General features: G+C 39.1%; 2 protein-coding genes across 2 annotated transcripts; one reads left to right on the top strand and one right to left on the bottom strand.

Annotated features, from left to right (window-relative positions):
- The first annotated feature begins 15 nt into the window (after positions 1 to 15).
- Positions 16 to 7,739, top strand: LOC128612373 (adenylate kinase 7-like). Its single transcript, XM_053632488.1, has 18 exons — positions 16 to 155; positions 2,488 to 2,646; positions 2,719 to 2,830; positions 2,931 to 3,025; positions 3,125 to 3,235; positions 3,343 to 3,426; positions 3,611 to 3,699; positions 4,055 to 4,145; positions 4,231 to 4,308; positions 4,675 to 4,824; positions 4,919 to 5,047; positions 5,165 to 5,270; positions 5,647 to 5,775; positions 5,854 to 5,919; positions 6,012 to 6,209; positions 6,366 to 6,580; positions 7,020 to 7,178; positions 7,281 to 7,739. Exons 1-18 carry the CDS (start codon positions 72 to 74, stop codon positions 7,332 to 7,334), a joined length of 2,109 nt encoding a protein of 702 aa, XP_053488463.1. The 5' UTR covers positions 16 to 71; the 3' UTR covers positions 7,335 to 7,739.
- Positions 7,740 to 8,020: 281 nt separating this feature from the next.
- On the bottom strand, positions 8,021 to 18,942 carry ero1a (endoplasmic reticulum oxidoreductase 1 alpha). The gene is made up of 16 exons (XM_053632498.1): positions 18,701 to 18,942; positions 16,893 to 17,012; positions 16,709 to 16,792; positions 16,258 to 16,296; positions 16,092 to 16,168; positions 15,195 to 15,268; positions 14,496 to 14,616; positions 13,571 to 13,617; positions 13,441 to 13,452; positions 11,907 to 11,933; positions 11,736 to 11,828; positions 11,361 to 11,607; positions 10,782 to 10,851; positions 10,613 to 10,699; positions 10,370 to 10,506; positions 8,021 to 9,759 (listed from the first exon to the last, which is right to left on the bottom strand). Exons 1-16 carry the CDS (start codon positions 18,794 to 18,796, stop codon positions 9,696 to 9,698), a joined length of 1,395 nt encoding a protein of 464 aa, XP_053488473.1. The 5' UTR covers positions 18,797 to 18,942; the 3' UTR covers positions 8,021 to 9,695.
- Positions 18,943 to 20,768: the final 1,826 nt, after the last annotated feature.

The raw sequence follows: 20,768 nt of genomic DNA, 5'->3' as shown, positions 1-20,768 counted from the left end.
GCCGGAGTTCGGAGAATCGACTCTTCATGAGTCGACTCGCTGTAGTTGCGCAGCGACGGATCTAACAAAATATGGCTGCCGAAACAGAGAAACATCCACCCAAACGCGTTTTTATCAACAGTTTGGATAAATATACCTCAACATATATAGGAAAGGTCAGTTTTGTTGTTGTTGTTTTGTTATGTCGAATTGTCATTGATCTTTTGAACTGTCATCGATCTTTGAAGTGAATGAGTAATTAACGAATCTCATTATGGATTAGTTGGTCTGCGCGCGGCACGGAGGAGATTTACTCATTACGTTACTTCCTGTTCCGAAAACACGCCTCGGATAGTAAATACTAAAGTTGTGTCCCAAATGAAGTACTATACACTTACACTATGCACTCTGCACTACCGTCTAGTGTGTGGATTTTAAAAAGGTAATATCATCTCAAATATAACACTAGCGTTTTTGTTTTGTTTTGTTTTTTTACTAACCGGAAGTATAAGCCGCTTCCTGGTCGACGGCGCATGACGTCATACGCACGCTAGCATTAGCAGATACGCAGAGTCACCGATAATGACTTTCTTCAGTTTACTTTCTGTCAGCGTTACCTTTTATTCCCAACATGACCTGTAGCGGAAAATCAATCTTTCCTGCCTAAGTCAAAAAAAAAACTTCAGAGACAGACGGTTTGTAGATGTCATAAAGTAATTAAACTTTATTGAAACAATAAAGTGAGACAGTGTGCAGAGGGTCCGAATTATACATACACAAACATGTCTTTATATACCTCTCTGAAGCAGTAAAATTATCCTTAGGTGGGGCATTCACCTTTTCTTTCTAGAAACAGACAAATCTCCATCGCCTTAACTAATTATTCACATCCACGTGATACCTTATATTTGTGGCGCATGCGTAGTCGGTTGTATTTTCTTTACAAGTTTTACCAGACCTGTTTTTTTTTTTTTTACTTTGTCACATAATTCACCCTATAGCCTCATCTTGGTACTTTTCCTCCTGGACTTCTTATCTCTTCTTTTGACACTGATTTGCAAGCTTTGTTTAGAAACCCAGTTGTGGTATGTGTCTAATTTCTCTTTTATTGCCACAAAGTGAAGCAAACACAAGGCACTTAATGTACACACTTCGAATACCACTTGTTAGAAAGTGTTTTATAGTTTTAGATTATGCTTGATGTGCGGAGGTACGGATTGACACAGAAAACAATTAGGCCTACTCTTTAGTAAGACACAGAGTTCTTCTAACTCAATACACACTTATAACTTGATCAACAAGTGTACTATGAATTTAGATAATGCTTCCCACAAGTAAGTCTTAACTGTTGGGTATACATACCAGATTATACCTGATTAACATATCCAAACATTAGTCAACTTTGTAGTTACACACACTGATTACACTTTACATCCTATAGACCTCAGTCACCATTAGACGGAGGAGAAATCGTCACGTGACTGAAGAAGAAAGTGTGTAACCTCCACGATCTCTAAGGCAGAGGAGCATTTATTTTAAATAAACCCCCCCAAAAATGGTACCGAAAGTCTGCCCCGCCCCCATCCGATTAATGGATAAGCGGAAAAATAATCCGCCAACTAATCAATTATGAAAATCATCGTTAGTTGCAGCCCTAATTTACAGTCTATACAGTGTATTCGGATACTGGAGCAGCCAGTGTCACATCCTAATCAGATCATCATTATTATTACGCTTCTATTGCAATTTTAAATAAATTTTAAAAGAATATTTTGTTCTGGTTTCAAAGAAAAGTATGAAGTACTAAAAACTAGGCTCTGTTAGATACATTCTAATGAACATTATGTACATTAGAATAAACATAAGAATCACTCCAGTAATAAGTAACCTTTACTTTTTGAATTTAAAAACTTGAATCTACAGTTGAATGAACATCTAATTTCTTTAAATTCTTCAATACTCGTTTATCTACAGCGCTCTCCACTAATATTGGCACCCTTGGTAAATACGAGCAACGAAGGCTGTGAAAAATTGTCTCGATTGTTTAACCTTTTGAACTTTTGTTCAAAAAATTCACAAATATAGTGTTTTGTGTTCTTTTGTTTGTTTTGTGTTTTTTTTTGCGAAAAACTACACGGATTGGTGAAATCGCACGGAATTGTTTTGCACGGTCTTTCGCGGTGATGTTTGTTGGTAAATGAGACCTTTTTAGCTGTACTCGTGTTCGACGCACGTGAATCTGAGAAGGGATTTGGCTGAATGAGCGTTGTGATGACGTCACGTGACGTATCTTTGCCCGATTCTGCGGTAGAAATTGCAAGCTCCTTCGAATCTCGCGAGTTTGCTTGATTTTGCGTTCATTTCCGTGAATCCTGAAGGGACTCTTTGGGATTTTTCAGCGTTTCTGGTGGGATAGACGTAGGGTTCATATTTAATAAAAAATAGTGTCATTGCATGACGCGCCTCTCTAATATATATACTTCCGACTTTTCTTTCTTGTGCCTCCAGTTTTTAGCCTCGTGTGTTGTCGGAGCGTCCCATGTTTCTGAACAAGTCCAAGATGAACCGGCAAACGAGTCAAGTTCCCAAGAAGGCGTTTATCAGATCGTTGGAACCGTTTCGGGGAAAACCGAAGAGAAGTCCAGTTTTGCAGTAGAAGAATACACTGTGAGTGAAATATCTAAGGCTGTAGTTAACCCGGCGATGTTCCTTTATTTACTACTTTAGCCGTTTCCATAGAACTTAACACGTGAAGAGCTTTTCCGTCACCTGATGGAGTCGGACGTCGTCGTTTATAACGTTTACAACGAGCGTACCGATCAGATCGAAGAAGCCTCTTGGGCGGTCTCGGGTAAGATATTTTCCAAAAATAAAAATGCTTGCTTACTGATTAATCTAAGGTTTATCTTGAAATCTTTCATCGTGCGGTTTTGTTGCTGTACCATTTAAAGCTCTTCACAAAGAAACCGCCGCGTTTCCTGGACCAAAGACGTTCATCTTGATCTCCTCGGTCATGACGTGGGCGCAGACTAAGACACTGGATCCGGTACGTATAGAACTGATTAGCCTACGTAGCGTGAACATCATTAGAACTTTCATACGGTCACTTCTTCTGTGTACGTCGTGTTGTTGTTTTGAACTGTAGGACGATCCGGAGATTCATCTTACAGAATGGGACTACAGGAGACGCAAACCGCACGGCAACTTTAAAGATCACATCGCTGTGGAGAAGCTTGTGGTTAAACTGGGAAAATCTGTGAGTGCGGCTGTTTTATTGTGTACTATTTCTTCAAAGTTTTACGTGCTCGTCTTGCTCGCTTTCCTTATCGTTCGAGCTTCACAGTATCGTATCATACGCTTCAGAACCAGTCGCAGTTCTCGACTTACGTGGTTGCATCTGGACTGCAGTACGGAATGGGCGAGCAAGCCTTTCATTTCTTTTTCAAGGTAAATCGAGACGGTTTCACCTTTCACACGTTATCCTTTCACGCCGTACCCGTGTTGCTGCTGTAATTGGGCGTTTTAAGTTTAAGTAGGAATTCTATCATGTATCTTTTTTGACTCACTGATTCACGATTAATCAGCGTCCATCGATGTGTAACCGAGCGTTTGTGACACTGCTCTCTTGTAGACAGCGTGGCTGGGAGAGGAACGGGAAGTGCCGGTCTTCGGAGACGGGTCCAACATCGTTCCTGCTATTCACATCAGTGATCTGGCACGGTCAGTAGTGTTTGGAAAAGCGAACGATTCTTTTCGGAGTGAATTGATTCGTAAGCACAAATGAATCAAAAGTGGCCCTTTTTTAAAAAAAAAAAACAATCAGATCCGACCCCAGGTGAAGGAGCGAATGTGGGTTACTCTACAGATCTTCACTGTCATCTGTTCAATCTTTCTGGATGAAGCCTGTTCAAATCTTGAATGAATCACAACTCATACGATTTGATTCGCTTAAATGTGTAGTTCAAAAGAATCAAATCACCAAGTGAATCGTGTTAATATGGTGATGTTTTGTATTGTTTCCTGACAGATTAATGACGACTGAACATTTGTTCTGGGTTTTTTTTTTCCCTCAAAGGATTGTGCAGAACGTAATCGACCGTAAGCCGAAGCCGCGGTACTTTCTCGCAGTGGACGAATCACAGAACACCATTGCTGATATCATCAGAGTGCGTTTCCCTAATGGAAGTAATCATATTTGATATTTTTTGACATATTCTCCTGCTTCTCAGTCCTTTTTCGTTTTATTTCCAGGCAATAGCAGTAGCGCTCGGGCCAGGAAAAACCCGAAACGTTCCGAAAGAGGACGTATTTCTCACAGAGGAATTGACGGTACGTGTTTTTGCGAATTATATTAAAAGTGCGATTCTTTTGAAAAACCATGAACTGCAATATCGATGCGATGAAATGGAGTTCTTTAATTTGGTCTCCTGTCTCATATTTTCTGGTCGGGAAATGAGCTCCGCCTCCACCCAGAACAGAGCTGCTCAGCTCCGCCCCTTTTCCTTAAAAGGCCATTCACAAGGCCGCAGCAGAGAGAGCGCTAAACATAACTGAAATTTCCTTTAATTACAAAATTTAAAAAAAAAACCCGACTGAATATCTGAACCATTTCGTACAGGAAGTTACTGTATCTATAATTTTGCTGGCCTGTTGATAATGGCTAAAGTATTGAAGTGTTTTTTTGTTGTTTCTCAGCAAGCAGAAATTGACCATTTGTTCGTCAACCTTCAAATGGAAGCCATTTTCCTCGCAGACAATTTCACTATCAACTGGGTTTCAAAGAAAGGCATTGTCGAGAACATCGACCACGTCGTGGAGGAATACAAGCTCACCCGAGGCCTGCTGGTAAGTGACCTGAGAAAGTGCAGCTGTCGGGCACAAATATCAAAGCCTTTTTGCGTTAGTTCTGAGAGATCGATCGATATATTCTTGTCTTCAGCCTGTTCGCATCTGTCTCTTGGGACCTCCTGCGGTCGGGAAAAGCACCGTCGCTGAAAAGATATGCAAGCACTATAAACTGCAGCATGTAAAACTCAAAGAGACCATCGCGGAGACTCTCGCGAACCTGGTACGCGTCACGCTAGTGCGTTTAGAAAGAAGGGAACCTTAACGGGCTTTACTAGGTGAGCACCAGGATTTTCGAAAAGAAATGTTTCCCTCGATAGAGTGTTGTTTTGTGCTTCAGGAGTCACGTGTCCACGTGGAAGAGGCAGAAAACAAAGCGGAGGATGAATCATGCGGAACCCGGGAGCTTTTGGAGACGCTGACAAGCAACCTGGAAAGAAACGGAGGTAATGAATGTATAAAACTAATCCTATCCTATTTTTACGTGCAGTATAAACCGGATGTGATCTACGGCTCATCTACAACAAATTTATTTTTACTTTCGGACATATCGTATTTTGTGTGTCCTTCGTTTATGACATCACAAAACCTGCCACTGTTGGACTTTTAAAGTAACTACTATGAATTATTCGTGAAACTGATAAAGGTTGAAACAATTTGCTACTTTATAAAGGGCCAATCAACAATTTCCCAGGAGACAGAGAGCGCGAGAGAGAGAGAGAGAGAGAGAGAGAGAGAGAGAGATTATTCTACCATTTAATGATCATCTTTTATGCTGTGTAGATTTGAGATTTAATGGAGGTGTATCGCCTCTCGATTCAGGTCGGTTGGATGAGCAGTACGTTCTCCAAATCGTGAAGGACAAGCTGAAGACGAAAGCGTGCAGAAATCAAGGCTTCGTCCTGGACGGCTTTCCGAAGTCATATGATCAAGCCAAGGAGCTATTTTGTGGTATTACGAATAATTACGTCATTTTAATCTGAACAATCCGTCCCGTTCGGTTTTAACGTCGTTTGTTGTACTGCGCAGCCGAGGATGATCAAGCTAGAGATGTGCGGTCAACCGTCCCTCCATACGACAAGGAAATCATCCCAGGTGCGTACGGGAACGTAAATGCTGAGGGCTATTCAGTGCCGGTCGTGCTAACACTCTTAACTGAAGCCTTTTTTCTTTGTGTGTGTGTGTAGAGTTTGTGTTCTCTCTGGACGCCACCGATGAGTTCCTGGAGGAACGTGTGTTGAATCTGCCTGAGAGCGTGGCGCAGGGGACGTCACACGCCGTGGAGAAGTACTTTCCGCGTCTGGCCGCGTTCAGGAAAAACAATTCGGGGGATGAAACCGTGCTAAAATACTTTGATGAGCTGGAGATTCACCCCGAGCGTATAGGTAGGCCTCAGAGGAAGTGTCATTTTGGAGGACATACTGTAGTCATAAACATGGTTTTGTCTCATCCTGGTTTCCAGAACCATCATCGAAACACCAGCTGAGGGAAGATGTTTGGGAAGACCACAAGGTAAAGCTCTCCTTTCTCGTCCATTCTAGAGATAAACAACGATGACCTGGAGAATGTCTTGGTGATGGAGAAGGTGATGGAGAGCGTGGGGAAGGCCAGGAATTACGGCCCCACCACCAAGGATTTGGAGGAAGAGTTGAGGCAGGTAGAGATCAGATTGAGGGAGAAGGAGGAGGCACGCCAGGCTGAAGCCAAGCGCAGAAAGGAAGAAGAGGAGCAGCGGGCACAGCAGCAGGAGGAATGGGTACGAACACACACTACACTGGGGCCTGGATTCATTCGCTAGGGATAGAATGGACAGGAATCTCAGCAAGCAGTGATAGGTCTTGATACTTAGACGTTTAGAAAGACTGTTACTGCGACAAAGATCATCCATCCATCCATTTTCAGTACCACTTATCCTACAAAGGGTCACGGGACACATTCACACGTTACGGATAATTCGGGAATGCCAATCAACGCGTACGACGCGTGTCCCGGAGGAAACCCCCAAAGCCCCGGGAGAACATGCGAACTCCGGGCACACGGGGCGGAGTCGGGATTCAAACCCCCAACCCTGGAGGTGCGAGGCAACAGAATGACAAATCATAGTTGTAATCCGTTTATGTTGCGGCGTGAAACGTTCATGAGACGTTCCGGGTTTCGCTGTTATTTACATGCCTGTGCATGCTCGTCTGCGTCAGATCCGCTGTCTGGAGGACGAGAGGCGACAGGAAGAGGCGCTGTTGATGGCAGAATCCGCTCCTCTCAGGCACTATTTGATGACCAGCGTGTTGCCCACTGTGATTCGAGGCTGCCTCGAGATCTGCGAGCTCCGACCAGACGATCCGATCGACTTCCTGGTAGGTTTTCTCATCCTTTACCTGTGACGTTCTTTCAGTACAGCGTCCATTCATGTACATATACCGTTTATACGTATCGTATTTTTTACCGTTACGTTTCAGGCTGAATATCTGCTGAGAAACAAACCAGAAGTGCGATCAAACACACCAGCATAAAAGATGGACCTCAATACGAAGTGAAAACGTGTCGATTACGTTAACGGATATTTTCAAACGCAAACCTTCGAGCTCGCTAACCGGGCGCGCGGACTTTTTAGTCCGTTCCTTCGCCGTCGTTCGATTCTTGGCTTCTCTTTCGGTCCGTTCAGTCGGGCCGTTAGCGCAAGAAACTTTCCAAATGAAAGTCTCATTTCATACCGTGCCACCGTCCTCCATAGTTTACGGTCACTAAAACAAACGGAGTGTTTTTGTTTTTTCTTTTACGTTCACACTATCCGTCGTTACCCAGATGATGACGGGTTCCCTTCTGAGTTCCTCCGGTTCCTCTCGAGGTTTCTTCCTCATATCGCCTCAGGGAGTCCTTAGGGATAAATCCACACGTTTCAAATCTCTACCCTGTGTTTATATCTTTCTGTAAAGCTGCTTTGAGACAACGTTCACTGTTAAAAAGCGCTACACAAATAAAACGGAATTGAATTGAACCGTATGGTTCAAAAACACAGCCCGTACATTTAAAGCCATTTACTTCCTGGTGTAAATAGCAGCAGATTCTATTTAATATATAAAATGTTAGTATGTTTAGAAATGAATTTAATATGATAAAACAATTTACGGAGATAAGATATTAAGAGAAATTTATTAATAGACCATCCAATTAAAAGCCCAAGTCCATCTCCTGCTCACTAGCTGCTGGATCATTCGCTGGATCTGACAAGACGTAGGCTGGATATTAAAATGAAGACAGAGTCATTCACACACTTGATCGTATTTCATTAAAAGTGCTTCCGTGCTTAGTTTGCAATCCGTTTATTCGTAGAACATCTCCACAACGTCTGGGCATAGAATCGACGCGTTTCTGTAAAAGCTGTGCTGAAAGTCTCCTCCAGGTTTCAAAGCGTTAGTGCGTCCCAGATGGTCTACTATTTCTGCTGGATTTTTTTGGTAGTGTCGGTCCGTGCATACTTTTTCCAGCTAAATGGGCGGTCTAGACTTTCAGCATGTGAAATTTCCAGGCCCAGAAGGTTGTTTGCTCAGATCTCGGTGTGCTTCATAAAGACTCTTAAGCTGTTTAAATGGGTTTCTGGAACACGTGTCAACTAAAACCATCCGCCAAATGAATGTATGGATAGAATTTTATTAATGAATGAACACGTTCACAGGGTTGTTGTCAAATTGCGGTAGAAAAAAAAAAAAGACAATATATTACTATCACACACAAAAAAAAGTCACAATACAGGTTTTCTCACATCATCTGTATGCGTATGTAAACGTATTCACTGTTTACTTCCCGTTCCATGTTATTAGTGCTTTAATATATTATTTTTGTAAAGACGATGCATCTGTTCAAACGTACAACTAAATATCACAATACGTAATGCGGACAGTGGACACGACGAAGTATGGTGATACGAAAAAACAAACAAAAACCACAATAGTTTAAAGTGTATGCGATAGAAAAATCATCCAGAAATGATCTTTATTCATCAACAGTGCCTGACTCCAGAATGACGGCTTTCATTTCCACATTTATTGTCTCGGATCGGTTTCAAAATTTTTGACTTTTAAATCCCTGAGAGAAATTTTTTTATTCATTTATTTATTTATTTATTTATTCATAAATCCTATCTGGGAGTAGTCGTAATTCTCATTTTCCCTCCGAACTTCATTGCGAAATACATTCCATCGATAAGCCATAGTGCAAATTGTGCTAAGTGATCAATTTAACGCTCGGTCATTAAAGTGCTCGGGTTGTTCAGGGGTAGCCGTATCGCCAAGTCTCGGACAGATGTGCACGTTTCGAAGGATATCTCGCTAGCACGGAGACTTTCAACTGTAAAGTTTCTCATGATTTTCAACCACACTTCCTGAGTCTAGTTTAAACGAACAGTTGGGCCAAAATTGACTTTTTTTTTCCTCGTTTTCGTTACTCCGATTGTAACCGAACGTCCAAGACATGTTTGTTGGTTGAAGTTTTCTTCCGTAGCTGATCTAGCTAAACAAGTGAGCATCACACCTAAACACACCGAAAACGACATGATTAGCATCAAGTGACACCGAACTATGTGCTGAGAAAGCATGTGATTCAGCTTTGAAATGTCTGTTAGTACTGTTTTTACTTCTGTGACGACCTTTTTTTTTTTTTTTTTTATTTCTTCCATTTTTATAGAGAATAACGTGTCCGAAAGCACATAAACAAGTCTGGTTCAAATACTTGACGTGCTAAACTGGTAGCTACAATCTTCTCCTAATTCCTGTAGAAAACTAAAGAAGCAAAACTTGGAGCGTCGAACATGTCTTGGTGGATAGATAGCAGGCTGTTCATCCGCGCGAAGGAATCGGGAACAGGCCGAGATCACCTTATTGCTTGAGCTGTGATAACAGTTTCCGGAAGTTCTTCAGCTCTCGAATACTTGTTGAGATTCTGCGAGGAAATGTCATTTTAAAAAAATATATGTAATAATAATAATTTTTTTTTAAAAAATCAACATATAGCTTATTAGTAACGGTTTACATGAAGGTTCTCTTTACTGATTTGACACATTAGTTAACATGAACAAACCATAAGTAACGTTGTCCAAGTAACTAACACTTTTCTAAATAATTTTCTAAATAATAATAATTTCTTTTTAAAAACAACAACTAAGCCTAATAATTAAGACCAGCATTAAAGGTTGATGTTCATCACTGTTTACGTTCGGTTACCTTGTATTGTCGATGCTACACAACATTTAAGTATTTATGGTTACATTTAAAGTATGTGTTTGTTCATTAATAAATTTAAATCTGTAATCATTGGCAAGCTGATGTAGTATGAAAGGAATAAAACACCACGGGACGTGCTGTTACAGAAAAATAATCAACTTCCGAATGGTAACTGTAACTCCGCTTTGTGTCACGGATTATTTTCCCTATAACAGCATGTTCCTTTGTGCTTTATTGCTTATTTAAGGTTAAATAATATTAGTTAATAGAACCTCAATGTAAGGTGCTTCCAAATGATCAAAAATGTAAAAGTGCGAAAGCGTCTGTACCTCCCGAAAGCGTTGAAGAGGGAAACGATCTCCTGCCGGCTGAGCTGGAAGGACGGTTTGGCGCTGCTGGACTGAGGAAGTGTTTCAATTTGCTTCTCTGAGAACAGGATCTTCAGAGCCGTGCCTAAACCCTGGGTCTAAATGAGAAATACGTGACTAACCGTCAGACATCAAGCACGTGACGTGCGTCGATATGCCGTTCGAATCAGTCGAGGGAACGAGGGACATTTCTGGTACTCGTACCTGCAGTTTGCCCCACAGCCTACACTTGAAGCATCCTACACAGTCCATGATCCTGGAGATGTTCTTAAAAGTCCGCCTGAAGTCATCCTGATGAACAGATGAGTAACGGATCAGGGGATCGCAGTGCACTTAATTTTACTTGAACGAATTGTAGGTGCCGTATACTGACTTTTAATTTTGCTGCTTCGGTCTTATCGCCTGCAAACAGTGTGGTTTCATCGAAATGCAACGGGAAAGACCTGGAAATGACACATTTGTTGCTTTTAAAACGTGCATGTTTAGTAATCACGTGAATAAACTTACATCGTGATATTAAAATGAACTGCTCTTGTGTTGGTTTTCCATGCCGAGGGTCCTTCCTATAACTCTCTCTTTCAAACCTTCTTCCATTTTCCCCTAAATGGTGAACAACAAAGGAACTTTTGAAGGAGTTGGAGGCATCATCCGCCATTAACAGAGACCTACATCACCATGGGCTGAAAGGCTGTCATGCAAGGAACACGCCACTACTCTAATAATTAAAAATGCTAGACTGAAGTACGCAGGTGATCGGCAGAACCCCAAATGTTGTATTCCTTACTACACTACTAAGCGGTTAAGAATAATCTCCTCGACAAATTTGCCTTAAATAATATCACAATTGACTATTAAATGGTATTTAAATATGTGACCCTCTTTGAAAATGAGAACATTAAAAAAATTGTGATACCATGAATTTAATTTTGGAAAAATCTACCCATCCTCTTACTTGGCCACGTGGAGGAGCCCTACGAGCAGCTCTTTAATCTGCTTGTCTTGTTCTGCCTCTCCTGTGTAAAGATGGACGGATGGACGCTCGAAGAAAGGCAGGACTTTAACCAGGGCACGGAGCTCGATCAGATAAAGGAAATAGAGGTTCCTCAGACGCTTGGGTCCTTCTCCTTTCGTCAGTTCTTCATCAAACCTCAGCTGGAACTCGGTGACGTTGGGACCCCACTTCCTCTCAAACCAGTTATCTGATCAATAACAAACAGGACGCAACGTTTAACGGTACTACATAAGAGACTGCAACGGACACCGACATCGCCGCTCTATATGTAAATTATATGTAAATGGATTTGGATAGAATGTTAACGTGACTCACCATCCAGCAGATACCTGGCACTCAGGTGCACATTTATACTCGCGTGCAGTCCTGAGACGAGCCTGAAGAAAGCTCTTTTCTCCACACACAGACCTACGTACAGGGGGAAAGCATGTTAAAGAACAAGACACGTGCGCTTGCGCACACACACGAATGGCAAGTGCTGCTTACCTTCCAGCCATTTGTAGAATCCCCTTCCTAAAATACAAAAAGAGCTTTACAGCCGGATTCTCAATTACACCAACATTTACTATATGTAATATAAATTAATACAACCTTTACTTTCAACTTTTGGAACGTTTGGACAGTTAAGACAACCTTTAGAATTTTACTATGTTTAAGACAAGCTTTATAAATGTATGTTAAAAAATGTTAATGAAGTCTTTTGAACATCAGGACAGTTCAGACAACATGAAGTTTACAACAATTAAGCTTTAGAAGTTCGGAACAGTTAAGACAATCTATAGAACTTTATGTAAAAATAATTGATGTCAACATTTAGAATTATAATTACTTTAAGTGACTGTAGGCATCCTCTAGAGGTTTCTAGTGGCATGTAAAAAAAAAAAAATGTTTATAGAACTTTTTGGAACACTTGTCAAACTTGACAAAACTAAGACAATCATTACAAATTTATGTTAAAAATATTTTGTCAGCTTTTAGAACTTTACAGTTAAAACTTTCCAACAAGCTTTAGAACTTTATGTTAAAAAATATTAAGTCAGCCTTTAGAACTTTAAGACAACTTTAAGGTTACCTGTAAACTTTACAACAATTGAAACGAGCTTTAGAGGTTTATGTTAAAAAAAATATATAAAGTCAGCCTTTAGAATTTTGGAACAATGATGTCAACTCATAGAAGTGTATATATATATATATATATATATATATATATATTAAAAAAAATTGTCTGCCTTTATTTTTTATGACAACTACTATAATTCTCCAGAGGTTTATAACAAATATGTCAACTTTAAGAACTTTGGAAGAGTTATATCAGCCTTTAGAAATGTACAGTTAAACTTTCCAACAATTAAGACAAGCTTTAGAACTTTATGTTAAAAGAAGATTAAGTCAGCCTTTAGAACTTTAAGACAGTTAAAATTATCTTTAAACGTTACAACAACTGAAACAAGCTTTAGACGTTTATGTTAAAAACGTGAGCCTTTAGAATTTAGAAGTTTAGAAATGCCAACCTATAGAAATGTATATCAAATATATGAAGACAAGCTCTAGAACTTTACATTTAAAAAATGAGTCTGCCTTTAGAATATTAGGACGGTCAAGACGGTCATTAGAAAATTATGTTAAAAAATACTGTCAGGCTTTACAACTTTACAGTTAAAATTTACAACAATTAAAGACAAAATTTAGAACTTAACATTTAAGAAAAAAAAAAACTGAGTCAGCCTTTAGAATATTAGGACGGTTAAAACTTTAGAACTTTACAAAAATGAATACAAGCTTTAGAAGTTCATGTTAAAACATTAAAACGAATAACCCAACCTATAGAAATGTATGTAAAATCATTTATGTAAAATTTTTAAGTCAACCTCTGGAGGTGTATGACAAATAAGTCAACTTTTAGAACTTTAGAGCAATTGTGCCAACCTAGAACTTTATAAACACGGTCAATCAAAAGAACCTTTAAGACAATTAAGTCGACGTTCAAATGAATGCAAATTCACAGAACTGTCTTCCTTACCTTCACTATCTCCTGCAACACAAACAAGAAAGCTGAATTTACAAAAGATTCGCATTTGCGCCCCTCCAAAAATCACTAAACATACAGTCTAATATTTAAGATTTTTATTTTTAGATTTTTAAAGTCTTACCACTGCTCGACACCAGAGGGTTCAGCGGTCGTTTAACTGTGTATGGTCTGAAAAAGTAATACAAAAATAACTCATTATTTGCTTATAAACTTTTTTTTTCTTTTCTTTTTAAGCAAAGTGTAGCGCTTAGGAAATATGCTAACGTGCCAATTTATCAAGTAAACCTACAATACGTCGTATTGTAAGTGTATCATTTTCCGTTGCTTTCATACATTATTGCAACGCAAACAACAGGACAACCGCAGGAGATATAACGTGTTGAATAATTCTCAGCACCGACGTGACACTCTCATGATGGTGTGTGGTGCTGCTATGAGTCTAACACATGCACCAGTGGTGGGTGCTGAAATTTAACGTACGTTAAAGTGTCAGAATCTGACCAAAAAGGAGCAGTCCAAGGTCAGACACTAATGAGAGGTCAATTAACATACAGTGTGAATGGAAAAAGATGAACTGCAGTCTCCAGTACACTCACGATGTGGTCTAATAAACTGGCCAGGAAGTGTACACGGTGTTTATAACCACCAGTAAAACTGATGCACTTAATTCAATCATGTAAGGTAAGTAAAGTATGAAACATGAGAATGCATGCTGTTACAGGAAAATAATAATAATAATAAGCAGAAGAAGAAGAGTTACTGTTACTACATGAATGTGGTACTGAAAATGTTTTATTCCTCTTATAATCCCAAAATTTGCCGTTATATCGTATCATGGAATACCTGCGGAGCAAGTTCACACTGAACACCCACTCGTCCCAAAATAACTTTGATTCAATGTAGAACTGTGTGTAAAAGTATTTTCCTGCGCTTTGTACTCACTTGCCCTGACACTGATTCTAATCTAAACCGCTGAAACAAACAGCTTTCCTGTGCGAGATAAACAACGTGTTCGCTCATCTTTACACCACATACTGTGACCTTACTTGAAACAGTTCTCTTCATATATACTGTTCCAGATCTGCCAGGCCTCGGGACCCTTATATCCAGTGTATCGCTCGGGGTTCAGGAGGAGATCGACATACTGCGAATCCGGAGAATCTTCATCTGAGGGAAATAACCGTGTTAATAAAGACGCTCTGGGAAGACAGATAAAACGAGGCGTCCGAGTCTGTCTTCGCACATATACGGGAGCAAAAAAAAAAAAAAATCGGAATGTTAAAAACCATTCAATTCTTCATTAATGAAAAGTACTGTAAATGATCATAATTCATCATTAACACTCGTCTGTGTTTATTTGTTTTGCGCGAACTTCCGTGAAATCCAAAAGTTGTTTATTTCAGATTAGATCTGCAAACGAAATCTGACTCGTTGAATCTTTTGTGCAAACCGAATGACTGGATCTGGATTTCTCGATATCGGATTTCAAGGAGGTTTTAAGTTATGTCGCAGTGAGAAAAAGATAAACAAATAACATATCCAGGAGCGCAACAGTTCAAATAAAATACAACAGGATTTTTGGATACACGGTCATTTCTTAACTGGAATTCTAACACTCGTTCTTAAAAAAAAAAAAAAAAAAAAACAAAAAAAGGATTCAAGAGTCAAATATAAACAGATCTCGGACAGGCAGTGGATAATAATAGCTCGGTTTCTATGCAAATGTCTTTGCTCTGCTAAATTACCATCGTGCATGCAAAAACGGTCGGCCTCGTCGTCGTGCCGGTTCCACTCGAGCAGAGCTTGCCGGGTTTCATCACTGTACGACACAAACTCGGAGTCAGAATTTACACAACACACACACACACACACACACACACACACACAAAAAAAAGCCTAGTCTCCATGAGAAACATGACAGCGGCAGGGCTGTTGCATTATTTGATTTATTTAAGTTTGTCAGATGACCGTCAACGAGGAATAAATTTACAGAATTGTAGATTTCAGGGGAATAACTTCCTCAGAACGCTGCTAATTAGAAAAGGCAGAGAGAAAAACACAACAGAATTTTACAAGAGAAACCCTAGCGTTTGGCGGGGGAACAAGACTGCAGTTATTTTCCAGATGTGCGCAGTCAATAAAACACTGAAGAGAAATATTCTAAGCAGCTGTTGCGACCAAACAGACCACAGTCCTGCCCATTTGTTCTGCATTATTTGCAATCCTCGGGTCAAAGTTCACCAAAAGTGCATTCATCGGGTCCAGCGTCCTTTCCCCTTCAGTGAATTGGCTTTTCAGACAGACAGCGACTTTTGTTGGCTTTTTTAAATTTATTTATTTATTTTGTGTGATGAATTTATCATTGTATTTGCAATTAGCAACTTAGTTAAGACACCAGCCGTTTTACTGAAGCTTTGTAATATGACCCGGTGTTATGACTTGAAATGTACTCACCCACCGTCAACACCCAGTATGCACACTAACTGAGTGAACGATGGGAAAGTAGATTTTGACCCACAGGCGACTCCGAGTCATGGATACACTTGCGCTACTTCTACGCAAACATTATCTGTAGAGATTAAACAGCCCGTGTGTACGTTTCAAGTTCTGTGTTATGTACAGTATAATTCCCCATTGTTTACCTTAGAGAGCTATTGACAGCGCCAAGCTTTTCTGCCATTTCACACTCCTTTGTGTGCTGGTTGGCCTCTAATGAATACTGTTCACACACACACACAGCCATTAAATACAGTCTCCACAGTACTGATTGTAAAAGTGAGGTAGTTCATTAGCTAGCATGGCCCGTACCTTGTAGCTGCTGGATTTCAGCCCCTCAGGCACTTCATTCTGTGCATAATGAATATAATACGTTATACCAACAAAGAAGTACAATCTTTTATTCTTTATATTTATCTACTAATATATATTATAAAATATTACAGTGTGATTAAGACAACATACATTAGTGATGCATTACAAGTAGGCAATAATCCAGTGTTATATTATTTAAAGCTTATGTGATGCAAGGCATTATTGTACAACCTGTTCAATTCACTAGCACTGACAGGTACAGAGGCCACGCCTCCTTCACTAGAACTGACAGGTACAGAGGCCACGCCTCCTTCACTAGCACTGACAGGTATTGAGGCCACGCCTCCTTCACTAGAACTGACAGGTACAGAGGCCACGCCTCCTTCACTAGAACTGACAGAACTTTGATACAGTGTATACTTTTAAAAGGACGAGTGAAAATACTCACAGGTGTGCATGGTTTAACGGCACAGTCTCGGAGACCACAGTGGCCGCTGTCTGTCCAGAACGGACACGGGTTATTTAGGTTCACCTGAGTAGTAGAAGGTTAGTTGTACAGGAATAAACACTACAGCAGATCATCCATGACAACAAAAGGGTTAAAGTTCAGAATGTCCAGTAAGGCATCCCACCTTATAGAACCTGAAATAATCCGACGAAAGGAGTTTCTGAAGTTGGGGGAAGAGCTTCTCGTTGTTGAACTCATCGATTGTTTCCACATCGCAGGCGCAGTCGTCCAGACTACCGGTGACCTAAGATGGACAATAAGCAGGCACGCGAATAAACATCTACATTCGATTTAGTTCCAAACCAATTCCACTACACGGTTAAGCAGTACCAAGCGTTACTAAAATGTTATTGTTTACACTTTGTCGATTAAAATTTTACTATAACTACAACTACTCCTACTACTACTATTACTAAAACTACTACTACTCATACTACAACTACTACTACTAATACAACTACTACTACTCATACTACAACTACTACTACTACTACTACTCATACTACAACTACTACTACTCATACTACAACTCCTACTACTACTACTCAGACTACAACTACTACTACTAATACAACTACTACTACTACTACTCATACTACAACTCCTACTACTAATACAACTACTACTACTACTACTACTACTCAGACTACAAATACTCCTACTACAACTCCTACTACAGCAACTACTACTACTCATACTACAACTACTACTACTAATACAACTACTACTACAGCAACTACTACTACTCATACTACAACTACTACTACTAATACTACAACTCCTACTACTACTACTCAGACTACAACTACTCCTACTACAACTCCTACTACAGCAACTACTACTACTCATACTACAACTACTACTACTACTACTCATACTACAACTCCTCCTACTACTACTCATACTACAACTACTACTACTAATACAACTACTACTACTACTACTACTACTCATACTACAACTCCTACTACTAATACAACTACTACTACTACTCATACTACAACTCCTACTACTACTACTCAGACTACAACTACTCCTCCTACTACAACTCCTACTACAGCAACTACTACTACTCATACTACAACTCCTCCTACTACTACAACTACTACTACTAATACAACTACTACTACTACTACTACTACTCATACTACAACTCCTACTACTCATACTACAACTCCTACTACTACTACTCATACTACAACTCCTACTACTCATACTACAACTCCTACTACTCCTACTCATACTACAACTACTACTCAGACTACAACTACTCCTCCTACTACAACTCCTACTACAGCAACTACTACTACTATTACTAAAACTACTACTACTACAACTACTATTACAATTATTAGTAAAACTACTACTACTATTATTACTAAAACTACTACAACTATTACTACTACTATTATTACTACTACTACTACTACTACTACTACTACTATTATTATTACTAAAACTACTACTACTACTACTACTATTACTAAAAACTACCACTATTATTAGTAAAACTACTACTCCTACTACTCGTACTACAACTACTACTACAACGACTACAATTATTAGTAAAAACTACTCCTACTATTATTACTAAAACTACTACTAGTACTACTACTATTATTAGTAAAACTACTACTACTGTTACTACTCATACTACAACTACTATTACTACTACAACTACTCCTCCTATTATTAGTAAAACTACTACTACTACTATTACTAAAACTACGACTAGTACTACTACTATTATTAGTAAAACTACTACTACAACTATTACTACTACTATTATTATTACTAAAACTACGACTAGTACTACTACTATTACTATTTACACAATCTCACTGAACCTGGAACTAACATAAATAGGAATTAAGACAGAAATATGTGCCACCTAGTTGAATTGTGTGAGTGTAGGTGGAAGGTGTTACTCACCTTGCAGAAACACCTGTGTGCAGCAGAGCTTCCCAAACTGCCTGAGACAGGAAACACAAGCACACTGCAGTGTATATAAAATAATAACAGTCTCATCTTCCTGCAGTGATCTGCAAACTAAATACTGAGGTCTGAACTCAAGCAGTCTCTTATAAGATGGAGTTTAAAATGTGTTATCTCTGAGTGTGAGTGTGTGTGTGTGTGTGCGATGTGTCATTACACGTTTGATTTCAAGCTTCTGTAACTTCCTGTTTCCTACGTGAACGACGTGAAGGACGTGTCTCGTGATCCTAAACCGAAACTGCTCCCTATTGGACACTTAGTGCACTACACTGTGTGTTCAGAAGCCTATGTAGTGCACTTATGTAGGGAGAAGTGAGGTTTTTTAGGACTTTGCCCTAGATAACGGGATGAATTCAAATACATTTCCATCCACTAATACTGGCACCATTATATGGTAAATATGAGCAAAGAAGCCTGTGCAGAATTGTCTTTACTGAGATTTTATTTCTAATTATTGACTCCTTCTCAGCAATAGTTAAGTGCAGATTACATGTGTGTGGCGTTAACGCAACTTAATGTGTCATGCGTTCATTTCGCCACAAGATGTCGCCAAAGACGAAAGTTTATTTGAGTTGCAGCTATTCTTATAGTATACAAGTATTGCTTGTATTGGAACTTTTTCATATATTTACATTTTCTTAATGCAGTTGAGGCTTCGTATGATTTAAAATCTAATATAAACTGACACTTTTAATCAAACAAAAAAAAATCATCAAATATTTTAATGCTGTAATTAAAAGATTTATTTCACTGTTAAGTTTGCTGGAATATGATTTCTTTACTGTTTTATCAAGAAAAAAATATATTTTATGCAGCTTTTCAGTGTAGAATCTATCATAAAACTAACAATATTAATTTTAGTAAATTCCTCAGTTAATATGCTTCAAATTAGGGATAGAAATGAATTTTAAAAACATAGAATTTTGGTTATGGCTACAAAGTGGAAAGAAATTATTTTGAGGAATGTCTTTATTGTTAATGAATATGTTTCTGCTCTGGTTTCCAATATGTGGTTCTTCAATCATACAGGATGTCTTTGTATGCTGTAGCATTACAGTTTCCCTTCACTGGAACTAAGAGGCCCAGACCTGTACCAACATAACAATACATTGTGCTCAAGGCGAGGTCCATGAAGACATGGTTTTCCAAAAGTTGGTGTGGAAGAACTCGAGTGTCCTGCACAGAGACCTGACCTCAACCCCATTTTAGGATGAACTGGAACGCCGACTGCACCCCAGACCCTGTGCTTGACTGAACAGATCCCCACAGCCATGCTTCAAAATCTAGACCTAAGCCTTCCCAGAAGAGTAGGGGTTTATTTTTTATAACAGCAAAAGCGTGGGCAACTCCATATCAATGTAATGCCGTTGAAATAGGATGTCCACATACTTTTGGCTATATTATGTGTGTGTGTGTGTGTGTGTGTGTGTGTGTGTGTGTGTGTGTATATATATATATATATATATATAAGGAAACAAGTTTTATTTTAGGTATATATGATATGATGTGATTGTGCCTAGTGCGTGCTGCTTAAAGCCTTCATCAAAGTTGCTAGGTTTAAGAATGCAAATGAAATAAACATATTACAAATGGGTGTTAATATTTTTTTTGCATTAGTGCAGTTTAAGAATAGACATTTTCCAAAAAAAAAAAGAGAAAATCTTAAAAATGACTGAAATAACTCAAATCAATGTTTCTATCTGTAATGTCTTACTTGTAGTAAGTGCAGATTGCAATTAACGCTACCTTGGCTAATCTTATGTGAAAGCAATGTGTAAATTTAGCCACAAGATGGCGCCAAAGACCAAAATGTATCTTATTATTAAAGCCTATGTAATCGAAGTGTCGTTCCAGTTTACACCACTTAGCTAATGTTAGGTTGAAGTTCACTTCTTACTTTGCATAGTTCAAAATATGTTCCATGCCCACTTGACAGTAAAGTGAGGAACTGGATTTGGTGAGTGATTGCGTTTGAGAAAAATACAGTCATTCGATTTTTGGCTGA

The sequence above is a fragment of the Ictalurus furcatus genome, chromosome 9 (assembly GCF_023375685.1).
Source record: "Ictalurus furcatus strain D&B chromosome 9, Billie_1.0, whole genome shotgun sequence".
In the NCBI taxonomy this organism is placed as follows: domain Eukaryota; kingdom Metazoa; phylum Chordata; class Actinopteri; order Siluriformes; family Ictaluridae; genus Ictalurus; species Ictalurus furcatus.
The sequence above is the reverse complement of the archived record's forward strand: the minus strand, read 5'-3'. Positions and strand labels throughout refer to the sequence as shown.